This window comes from Canis lupus, chromosome 15 (assembly GCF_003254725.2).
Source record: "Canis lupus dingo isolate Sandy chromosome 15, ASM325472v2, whole genome shotgun sequence".
In the NCBI taxonomy this organism is placed as follows: Eukaryota; Metazoa; Chordata; class Mammalia; order Carnivora; family Canidae; genus Canis; species Canis lupus.
The window spans coordinates 17,935,232-17,946,906 of NC_064257.1; the positions used below are offsets into that span (position 1 = coordinate 17,935,232).

The 11,675-nt window shown below is 40.6% G+C and overlaps 1 protein-coding gene and 1 long non-coding RNA gene across 2 annotated transcripts; both read right to left on the reverse strand.

Annotated features, from left to right (window-relative positions):
• Positions 1 to 1,716: 1,716 nt before the first annotated feature.
• On the reverse strand, positions 1,717 to 3,112 carry LOC112654835 (olfactory receptor 6S1). Its single transcript, XM_025439476.3, has one exon. The coding sequence runs from the start codon at positions 3,049 to 3,051 to the stop codon at positions 2,056 to 2,058; it is 996 nt and encodes a 331-aa protein (XP_025295261.1). The 5' UTR covers positions 3,052 to 3,112; the 3' UTR covers positions 1,717 to 2,055.
• Positions 3,113 to 3,999: 887 nt separating this feature from the next.
• Positions 4,000 to 10,819, reverse strand: LOC112654744 (uncharacterized). Its single transcript, XR_003133317.2, has 4 exons — positions 10,675 to 10,819; positions 7,955 to 8,022; positions 5,666 to 5,948; positions 4,000 to 4,774 (listed from the first exon to the last, which is right to left on the reverse strand). It is a non-coding gene; the product is annotated as an uncharacterized LOC112654744 (long non-coding RNA).
• Between the last annotated feature and the right edge of the window lie 856 nt (positions 10,820 to 11,675).

Consider the following 11,675-nt stretch of genomic DNA (forward strand, 5'->3'; position numbering starts at 1 on the left):
AATTCATTCAACAAATAATTCCTGGGCACAGTCTGTGGACCGGGCTCTGTTATAAGTGTTAGAAATACATTCTTATTTTCAGCTTCCTCTTAATTTGTGAGTTCTAGGAATAGCTTTACAATTAGCTAATATTTAACAGCTTTATTGAAGAGGGTGCACCAGCAAAACAAAATAAAGTAGCTGGAAATGTGGAGAGAAAACCAGGCAAGTGCAGTCCCAGAGGAACCAAAGAACAAAACTATTTTAAGTAAGAGTCTAAGATCGGTTGTGTGAAGTGCTTCTGACATTAAGATGAAGAAAAAATTCCTTATGGAATAGATGGTTTAATGTGCTTTATTGTTAAAACTTAGGGGTTATTATAAATTGTTATAGGAATTCCTCTCCTAGGCCAGCATCTGGGATTGGCTTCAGATTTTTAGGTTCTGTGAAAGTAGGGAGTTTGTAAGGCAATCATAGTTCATCTGCTCTCGGGGCAGCACATCTAGATCACTCCAAAAGACTTCTTTTTCCCTTTCAAACCGCTGGTCATTCCTTTCATTCCTTTAGTTTCCATTCAGAAATACTTTGGGGATTGAAATATTTAGTGTGTGTTTGTGTGTATTATTAATAGAATTAGATGAAAGCATTACTATTTCCAGTGCCCACTGAAGCTTTATGGCTGTCTCTTTGCATGCTAATCGCTCGGCTTGCCAATTTTGCAACCCTATGTTGAGGTTGATGTGCTGTCCATATTTGTGTATATAAAAGAAATCCTCACTTCCTTTCAAATATCTGGTGAGGAACATAAAATGTACCACAAAGTCTGGTTCCTGGTAGGTACAACAAGAGTTGGCATTCAGAATTCTTTGATATTAAAGGTTCTAGTCCCAGTCCAATTTTACTAAAAACAAAATGAAATTGAACACAACAGATATGAGACTGTAAAAAGTGGGCAAATGAAAGGGACACAACCCAGTGAAAAATGACTGGTGTCTTTAGTTCATCTTTGTAATACAGTGCAAATTAGAAAATCACATTAAATGCTACTATTCATGAACTTTCTCTTGGGTCTGCTTTTGCAAAGACACCTGGGGTTACTGTGGAGACGTGAGTAAGTCACTTACTCAATTTGCTTTACCTCATTTCCACCTGACAGTAAATGCAATGTTTGCATACAATGTTTTGTGAAGTGTATGCAAAAATACACAATCTATCTCTTTTATTTTTATTTATTTTTAAGATTATAAGGACAATTTTCTTAAGATTATTGATTTCCATAAACAACTGAAAGACTCTAATGAGAACTTTAATCGGTTTTTAACTTTTGGCAAAGGTCACAAATAGATCTCTCTAAGAATTGGATTAAAACTGTGGATCCTCTTCCCAGACAAATGCATTTAAGTCAAACACATAAAATTTGCATACTAGTGGGGCTTATAAATTTTCTTTTTTTTTTCTTCTAATTTATTTAAATTCTAGTTAGGCAACAGATTTTTTTTTTAAAGATTTTATTTATTTATTCATGAGAGACACAGAGAGAGGCAGAGACACAGACAGAGGAAGAAGCAGGCTCCCTACGGGGAGCCCGACATGGGACTCAATCCTGGGAGTCGATCCTGGGAGTCGATCCTGGGAGTCGATCCTGGGAGTCGATCCTGGGAGTCGATCCTGGGAGTCGATCCTGGGACTCGATCCTGGGACTCGATCCTGGGACTCCAGTACCACATCCTGGGCCAAAGGCAGGTGCTAAATCGCTGAGCCACCCAGGGATCCCCAGCAACAGATTTTCTGAAGCCCATCCTTAGATTCCCTGGTAACCATGGACCCTTAGGTTAAGATCTCACAGGTTGGAGGGTTTTATGATGTAATTGATTATGTATATCAATAATAAATGGATTTATTTATAAGATAGAATCAAGGAATTTTGCTTGAAAAAGAAGGGCAGGCTTGATGACTTTGGGGTTCTTTCATGGTTCCAGAATTTGGTCATTTGGTGATGTCCATGACAACCATAGGAAAGAGAGTGACAACAGAGAAGACTTGGACTCACAACTGGTTATTACACTCCCTTCACTTTCACTTCACTGTCTTCTTACTGAAATTCTTAGTGAGTAGAAGATTCCCCCAAAAGCCTACTCCCATCTTCCTGAACATATCCTTCAAAGCTTCCTTGACTCGCTCATTGCGTAAGGCATAGATGAATGGATTCAGCAGCGGTGTCACAAACGTTGTTACCACTGTCACTGCCCAGTTGGTATTCACAGAGCCACTCTGTGATGGTCGCACATAGAGAAAAATGGCACTTCCATAGAAGAGGGTCACCACCATCAAGTGAGAGGTACAGGTAGAGAAGGCCTTCTGACGGCCGGAAACAGAGGGAATGCGCAGGACAGCCAGAGCTATGTGGCCATAGGACACAGCAGTAATCATCAGCGAGGATATGATGACCAGAGAGGCCAGCACGAAGTCTGTTTCCTCCAGCTTCTTGGTGTTGGTGCATGCCAGGCGGAGCAGAGGGCCACTGTCACAGAAGAAATGCTGCACCACAGTGTGCTGTTCACAGAAGGGAAGTAAGGCCACAGCCACCGTGGGGCCAAGCACAGGGACAAGTCCCCCCATCCAGCAGGCCAAGGCCACCCGAGAGCACACAGCACCATTCATGAGCAAGGGATAGTGCAGAGGGTGACAGATGGCCAGGTAGCGATCCACAGACATGACGGCCAACAGCAGGAACTCAGAGGCCCCAAGAAAGAAGTAGAAATAGAATTGAGTAATGCATGCAGCAAAGGAGATGGTGTGTTGCCTGGAAAGGAAATTGCTCAGCATCTTGGGAATGATGACGGAAGTGAGCAAGATCTCGAGGCAGGACAGGTTGCCCAGGAAGAAGTACATGGGGGTCTGCAGGCGAGCATCCGCTCCCACCACCCCAACAATCAGCACGTTGCCTGTTAGAGTCAGCAGGTAGACAAGAAGGAAGACAGAGAACACTTCTGCTTTTGTGTTGTTGAGATTTGGGAAGCCTGCCAAGATGAACTCGGTCACACCGCTGCTCTGGTTCTCGCCAGGAGCCATTCTCTTTCTCACCTGCGCGACAGCACCAACATGTGCTGGGGGGGATGCATCTTCTCCAGAACAATGCTGAAACTTATTTTATTGTGATACGGCACACGTATCCCCGCTTCTCCAGTCGCTGTAGAGATCTGAAGAACCTGAGGCCTACACCTAATTACTTCTAAAGCTGCAGAAGATTTTCCAGCAAGGGTATCTAACACTTAGGTATGGAAAGGCCAGGAGCCTCCATCCTCAGATCTTAAATGGCAATGACTCACATTTATAATAATGATATCATTGACCATCTGAGCTGGACAAAAAGATCAAAAAAATAATTTCGTGAAGAATATGATTCCCATTCCACCAGGATCAGGACTTGAGCCAGACTGCATAGCTTTGAATTCCAGCATCTCTATTTTCTAGCCAAGTAGCCTTGGGAAAATTATTTAAGAACCACTCCTGTGCTCCTCAGTTGTGAAATGCCATGAGAAGCAAGTGAAATAAGAGTGTAAAGCATTCAAGAGTTTCTAGCACTTAGGTGACAAATGCTGTGGAGAGAAAGCCCTGTAAGTTTGGGCACCAGACTCTAGACTTGGCTTGCCATTTCCTTGGAAGATGATCAATGCATCCAGCTCATTTGTCCTTCACCTGCTCAGCTGTGGATTGAGTCATAGGAATCTAGGTCATTAGTACATCTATTTTATAAAATTACCTTTTTCATGGAGAATTTCCCCCAGCAACCTAAGAGACTAACTGAACTCAGCTTGTCATAAAATGCTTGCCTATCTAAAGCAAGTTATGGCATATTCAAAAGGTAGAACAGGGCTAAACTACACTGAATCACTCAGTCAGGGATCCACATTTATTTATTTAGTGTCAACTTTAATCTAAGTAATCAGGGGAATATTAGGATGAGTTTCTTTTCTTTTTTTTTTTTAAGATTTATTTATATAGAGACAGAGAGTGTGCACACTTCTGGGCAGGGGGAGGGGCAGAAGGTGAGGGAGAGAAGCAGACTCCCTGCTGAGCGCAGAGCCAGACTTGGGGATCTATCTCAGGACCCTGAGATCATGACCTGTGATCATGATCTGAGCCGGAATCAAGAGTCAGATCTTTAACCCACTGAGTCACGCAGGCACGCCTAGGATGAGTCTCTTATGCTCTTTCAGTCCATAACATCGATCCAAAGCCCTTTCACAAACTTGGGTTCCATTAGGTGACTTGCCAAAGACAGAATTAGGAATTCCAGGTAATGACTCATGAAATCAGAAATGAAGTCCTTCCCATTTGATTCAAATCCTTCCAGTTTTGAAGATCACCACCAGTTATAAGAATCAAATCAATGATAGTCTGAAACCTGGTTTTAAAAATGCCTCAGTTACTAGAATACGATCACCTTTAGCCATGCAAAGCATGAGATTAGAGCATGAGAACTAGGCTCCAGTTCTCAGCCTTGTGTTCTCTCGCACACTCTGACAGTCTTTGTTCCCAGCAAACAGTAACCTCTTTACTTACAATGTCTGTAGGAGACATTTTTGGACCTTTGTCTAGGATAAAGCAATTCCGTGGTCTTTCTCCCTAGGGATTCCATTCAGAGGCTCGTCTCCCTCCAGCTCCTATAGAAATTACCTTACTGTCAATAAAATCATCCAATTCTTCTGTATTGGTAATGTATTGGGCGCCAGGTATACTCGGCGATTCAGAAATAGAGGAGACGTTGTCACTACCTCATGTAGCTCACTGTCTAATGAGAAGGACAGAGAAGGTAATATGGGTCACAGATGGAATGTCACAGGTAAGAATAGGGCCTAAGGAGGCTGTGGGAAAAGAGCCAAACTGAGATTTAGAGAGATGAGGGGCATTCTGGAGAAGGGTGAGGCCTAAAATAGATGCTAAAAAAAAATGGGTATGGATTCCATAGGAGAGAAAAGAGGTTTTGTGATGGAAAAGAGTAGCATGTAACACAGTACATTTGGGCTGAAGCATGAAATACAAGGTGTGGAGTGGAGTGAGATAGAACTAGTCACCTTGAAGGGGGCTCTTCTGGCTCTCTGTGAAAGTATTTCCACTGAACTGAGCCTAGCTATATCTTAAGTGAGAAGATGAATCCCAACCTCAAATATGGAAGGAATCCCTCCTACCTACCCTTGAATGTCCTTGTTGTTCCACGAGGGTGGGGATCACCTTCTAAGAATTCTCTTTCCCTTTTTATGACTCAACGGTCTGCTCCACCCTGGTCCTTTTCATGCCCTGTAGTGTGAGGCTAACAAGAGCCTGGAGTTCCTAAGGGTGGCAAAGCACTTGGGAAAGCAGGCAGCAATTGGGTAATCTGCTTCTTCTCTTGTGCTTTTCTCATGGGTAGAATTGTTCCTCTACCTTGTGAACAAAGGGGCTTTCTGATCCTGAGGTGACTGCATCCCACTGCTCCTCTTAGGGCCGCGTGAAGCTCAGCCATCGCGCCCACCTTTCCCTTCCTGTAGAAAGAGCATCTTGTGCAATGTGATCACGGCCTTAGGCTTGACTAGGGACACTCCAAGCGAAGGACAATGGCCTGAGAATAACATGGGGTTGGAGTGCAAAGGGTGAATATGGAGAGGTTAAACCATTTATCTATGAAAGGACTTACTGCACTTACCTATAGTTGCTTTCACCTCTAATAGCTGAGAAATGTTCCATTTAAAGCCAGGTCTTCACGGCTTTGCTGATGAGTGTACCTACAAACTGTCAGTTTTCCTCCCTAAATCCAAGCATTAGCCCAAGTGCAGAGAAGGAAGAGGCTGAAGAAGTTATTGGTTTCTAACCAATCCCTCCATCGTTGGGTAGGATCCTTCATGCATAACTTCAGTTTCCAATGGAGATTCCCCCAAATGCGGATTGATTAATCTAGACATCAGGAGCCTGGCTGGCGGCAGTGCCTGCTAGAGAAGAGAGACACAACACTGAGGTAAAATCATGAGAGAGAAAGAGAAAATAATTCCTGAAAGACTCAAGGGAGATTTGCAATTCAATGGAAATTTCCCAGACTCCATCTCTGATAAATCTGAAAGAGGCTGACCCTTCATTCAACAAGGATGCCTGGGAATGTTTTTGCCTCCATCTGCTAACCCCCCACCCCAAGCCCAGCAGCCCCAAAAGTCCTGGGGCAGTACAGTAGGAATGAGAAAAAGGATGGAGTTTGACCAACCGCGGAGGGCCATAGTCATCATCCAACACTCTTCGGCATGGCACTCAAGGGAAATGTTTATTCCCCAGGTAACACAAGCATTGTGTCTTCTCCCTGTGGACCTAAAATGATAACTGGGAATCCCTAACCTGGCTTCTGGGTTGGCAAGTGATAGGAGCCCCCAAGGTATGATAAGATAGGGAAAGGCTCCCTGAGTCACCTCTAGCTTCTGCTTCTTCCAGCTTGGACTTTATCCTCCAGTTGTAGCATACACTGTACCACAAACCCAAATATTGCTTAGAATTCTGGACCATTGTTCACATTTTTTCATCTGTGTCTACTCTATGCCCCTAACTCCTATTCATACTCTAGTGCATATCACGTTTTCTGAGAATCTTCCCCTACCAACCCCCCTCAATCCCACCACTCTGCCCACACTCCAACCTGAACTGGGGCACCTTCGGCTGACCTCAATCTCAATACTTAACCCGTTGTATTATACCTCTGCTTTCCCATCCATGTCCGCTCCAGGCTCTGAACTTCTAAGGCAAGAATTGTATTTTGATATCTGTATTTCTAGCACCAAGCATAGTGCCTGGCACACATTAGGTGCTTAATAAATGGTATATAAACTAAACTCCTCTGAACCCCCAACTTGAGAAGCAGCTGCTTTTGTGAGGTGAATACCAGTTAAACGATGGGAGGAAGAGTACATAGATCTCCCTGGGACTTAGTATGGCTAAGTCCATCCTTCTGTACCTACTCCTTTTTAGAGAAAACAAAATACCTGAATGGAAGCACGGATGAGGCATAAGGAGTGTCATCACTTTGCATTTTGAGGGCAGAGTAGGAACAGACACTAGAAGAATTGGCTGAGCTAAGCCAAACAAAACCAAACTAGAAACTGAAGCTCTTGTTGTTATCTATAAGAGGGAGAGGTCTCAGCAAAAAGAGAGACCCATGAAGTCTGAGAGCTAGTAAAGCACACTTAAACTATATGTGTTTTAAAATTCTGTTTAGGGGCACGCGGGTAGCTAGTCAGTTAAGTGTCCCACTCTTGATTCCTGCTCAGGTCATGATCTCAGGGCTGTGAAATCAAGGCTCGTGTCAGGCTCCTCACTGGGCATTGATTCTCTCCCTCCCACTGCCTCTCCTCGCTTCTCTCTCTCTCTCAAATAAATAAACAAATAAATTCTGATTGACTTGTAACAATTAAAAGTACAGCAGAAAGAAACGAGATCAAAGTCAGGTAATTTTTAAGCGTTACATAGTTATTGATCCAGCTGACAACAGTGTTGGTATTCAGCTTGCAATATTTTCAAATTGGATGGCTCAGTTGGTTGAGTGTCTGCCTTCAGCTCAGGTTGTGATCCTGGCTGGGGTCTTGGGATGGAGCCCCGAGCTGGGGTCCCTGCTGAGCAGAGAACCTGCGTCTCCCTCTCCCTCTGCTGCTCCTCCTACTTGTATACTATCTCTCTGTCAAATAAATAAATAAATAGAGTCTTAAAACAATACTTTCGAACTGACTTGATCATAAGAATATCTTAGTTTTTGCATGAAATACAGCATTTGAGAAGAAAATTTTTAAAGAATAAAACATGCTCGTATGACTCAAAAAATATAAAAATGCATAGATTAAAAAGTCCTTGGTGTGCCCCTCCCCATCCACCTTACATCTCTTCCCTTATTACTTTCATTATTTTATTGTGCATCCTTTCAGTGTGTTTGTGTATATAAGCAAATATCTTAATGCTTATTTACCTGTGACTTTCTTATGCTGTTCTGCACCTTGTTTCTTGTTTTAAGATACCCTGGAGAACTTTCCTTGTCTGTACATAGAAGGCAGAAAGAAAATGCTTAAACTAAGGAGACTATTAGCTCGACAAACGTGTTAAATGAATGTATTGCAACATTCCTGAATTATATTTCTGCTTTATTTTTTTTTAATTTTTTTAAATTTATTTATGATAGTCACAGAGAGAGAGAGAGAGGCAGAGACACAGGCAGAGGGAGAAGCAGGCTCCATGCACCGGGAGCCCGACGTGGGATTCGATCCCGGGTCTCCAGGATCCCGCCCTGGGCCAAAGGCAGGCGTCAAACCGCTGCACCACCCAGGGATCCCCTATATTTCTGCTTTAATCATTGTTTGATATCTCTTGATTAGTTTTCCTCATCAGTAGAAGTCCTACTATAGTAGAAATTGTATCAAAAAATTTAATTATCTTTTATAAATAAAAATAAGTTATAACAAACTTCCAGTTATAAAATAATTAAGACATGGGTATATGATGTTAGCAAGGTGTCTATAGTTAATAACACTGTATTGCATATTTGAAAGTTTCTAAAAGAATAGATCTTGAGGGTGCCTGGGTGCTCAGTCAGTTATGCATCTACCTTTGGCTCAGGTTATGATCCCAATGTCCTGGCATGAAGCCTAATATTGGGCTCCTTGCTCAGCATGGAGTTTGCTTGTTCCTCTCCCTCTGCCCCTTCCCCTGCTCATGCTCTCTCTCTCTCAAATAAATAAATAAAATCTTTTTTAAAAAAAGAATAGTTCTTGAAAGTCTGCATCACAAGAAAAAATTTTTGTAATATGTGTGGTGACATGTTAACTAGACTTATTGTAGTGATCTTTTAGAAATACATACTAATATCAAATCATTATTGATTTGACTGAAACTCATATAATGTTACGTGTCAAAAATAATAAGTTATAACAAAATGATATATCTGGGATTTGCTTCAAAATAAAGTGATTGGGGGACACCTGGGTGGCTCAGTGGTTGAGCATCTGCCTTCCGCTCAGGGCATGATCCCAGGTTTCAGGATAGAGTCCTGCATCGGGCTCCCCGAGAGGGGCCTGCTTCTCCTTCTGCCTATGTCTCTGCCTCTGTCTGTGTGTCTCTCATGAATAAACAAATAAAATCTTTGTAAAAAAATAAAGCTATTGGGAGTATAGATATAATTATCTTGGCCATGAGTTGGTAATTCATGGAACTGTGCACTGGTTTACAATGTGCATGAATTACACTGTGGTTCATTATATTATTCTATTTTTAGTATGTTTGAAATTTTTCGGGATCCCTGGGTGGCTCAGCGGTTTGGCGCCTGCCTTTGGCCCAGGGCGTGATCCTGGAGACCCGGGATCAAATCCCACGTCGGGCTCCCGGTGCATGGAGCCTGCTTCTCCTTCTGCCTATGTCTCTGCCTCTCTCTCTCTCTCTCTCTGTGTGACTATCATAAATAAATAAATAAATAAATAAATAAATAAAAAGAGAAAATTTTCATAATAAAAAAGCCTCAGAAATATGACAATTAAGTCCCTATTTTAAGAAAATTCTATTTTTTAAAGAAATTAGTTAAAAATTAATGAATGTCAGAAATACTTCATCTTAAAGATAGCAACTCTAATTCCGTAGAATTAGCCAACTAGCCACTGGGGAATCTTAAATACCTTATGGGCTACTCAGAGCCAGAAAATGTAAAACTATAATGAACTACCAATTCCAAGAGGAATTCAAGTCTCTCCTCTCTCAGCAACACCCTGTTTTCTGATCCAAAAATAATGCAGAAACACACACACATTCACACAGAATCACACAGTTCAGAATGGGGAGATTGGATTAGAATAGCACACTGACTACAGAAACCTTTTTCACTATGACAAATTCTTTAAAATGAAATAAAACTTATATTTTCTCTTCCTCCTTTTCTTGCCTTTTCATTTTTTAAAAGGATAACTACATGACAACACAGAAAAACAAGGCAGAGGGCCATTACCAAATCTTTACATAAAAGAAATTTCTAGGAGAAAAAAAGTCAGATAATTGAATTTAAAAGAACAGAGAAATACAATGTAAATCTAAATACAAACGGGAGATATCTATAGTCCTTAATCAATACATTTTAAATGATACCCAAATATCACCTGGCTTTGAATATAGCCACAATGGAAAGAGAAGGATAAAACAGGACAAGTGACCTTAGAGAAAACAGGTACTTAAAAACAGAAAAGAAAATAATCTTTAATTTTTCAAATTTGTATTAATATTGTAATTTAAATTTTCATAACTCAAGAACAAGTTGTTATAAAAATTAGATTCTAAGAAGCAAGGGTTTCTTGGGTGGCTCAGTGGTTGAGCATCTGGTTTTGGCTCAGATCATGATCCCGGAGTCCTGGGATCCAGTCCTACATTAGGGCTCCCTGAGGGGAGCCTCTCCCTCTGCCTGTGTCTCTGCCTCTCTCTCTGTGTCTCTCATGGATAAATAAATTAAATTTTTTAAAAAAAGAAGCAAAGGTTTCTTTCACTAATAATGAAATTATCCAAATTCACATAATGTAGACATATATCAATTATAAAAGGGATTTGGCTGAAGACCATTTTCTAGAATATAGAACTAGGATAAAATATGAGAGAAATGTTAAGTGACATAAAGGTAGATAAATATCTATTAAATAAGAATACAGGGCACAGGGGCACCTAGGTGGGTCAGTCAGTTAAGCATCCAATTCTTGATCTTGGGATTGTAATGCTCAGTGCTCAGCCAGGAGTCAGCTTGAGATTCTCTCCCTCTCCCTCTTTCTTTTCTTCTGTTCTTCCTCCTACTTGCAAGTGTGCTCACTCTCTCTCTCTGGAATAAATAAATAAGTCTTAAAAAAAAGAATAGAGGGTGCAGAAGTAGACTCACATATACAGGGCCACTTGATTTTCAATAAGAGAAAAGGATTCAGTGCAAAAAGTATAGTCTTTTCAACAAATGTTGCAGAAATATTTATCCATATATATATGTGTGTAAATGGACTTTGGTCTACACCTTAAACCATATACAAAAGTTAAGCAAAATGGATCACAGACTTAAATGTAAAACTCAAAAATTTTAAACTTCTAAAAATAGAGTAGAAGAATCTGTGACTTTGATTTATTCAGATTTCTTAGAAATGATCAATGCTTAGCCCATAAAAGAAAAAATGATAAACTGAACTATATCAAAATTTGAAGTTTTCTTTCTTAAAAGGAGCTTCTAATATAATGAATAAATAAGCCATGGGCTGAGGAAAATATATTGAAATCATATACTAATAAAGGACATGTATCTAGACTCTACTTTAAGAGCTCTTAAAACTCATTAATAAGAAAACCAACAACTAATTTTTTAAATGGAAAAAAATATTTGAGCAGTTCTACAATAATAGTCAAGGATTTCAACACCCCACTCTCAAAAATGGATAAATCGCCAGGTTAAAGATAAACAAGGAAATAGATGTCGGCCTTGTAAACCAACTGGACTTAGCAGACATATATAGAAAACTCCGCCCAACAAGTACACATGGAACATTCCCTAAAATAGACCATACGTTGGTCTATAAAACTCATCACCATAAATCAAAGTCTTTAAATCATATAGAGTGTCTTTGTTTTTTACTACAATGAGTAAAACTACAAATTAGTAACAGAAGGAAATATGAGAAATTCACAAATAT

Excerpts from the sequence above, each read along its gene's own strand:
- LOC112654835 (XM_025439476.3), bottom strand. The coding sequence starts at position 3,051 with ATGGCTCCTGGCGAGAACCAGAGCAGCGGTGTGACCGAGTTCATCTTG.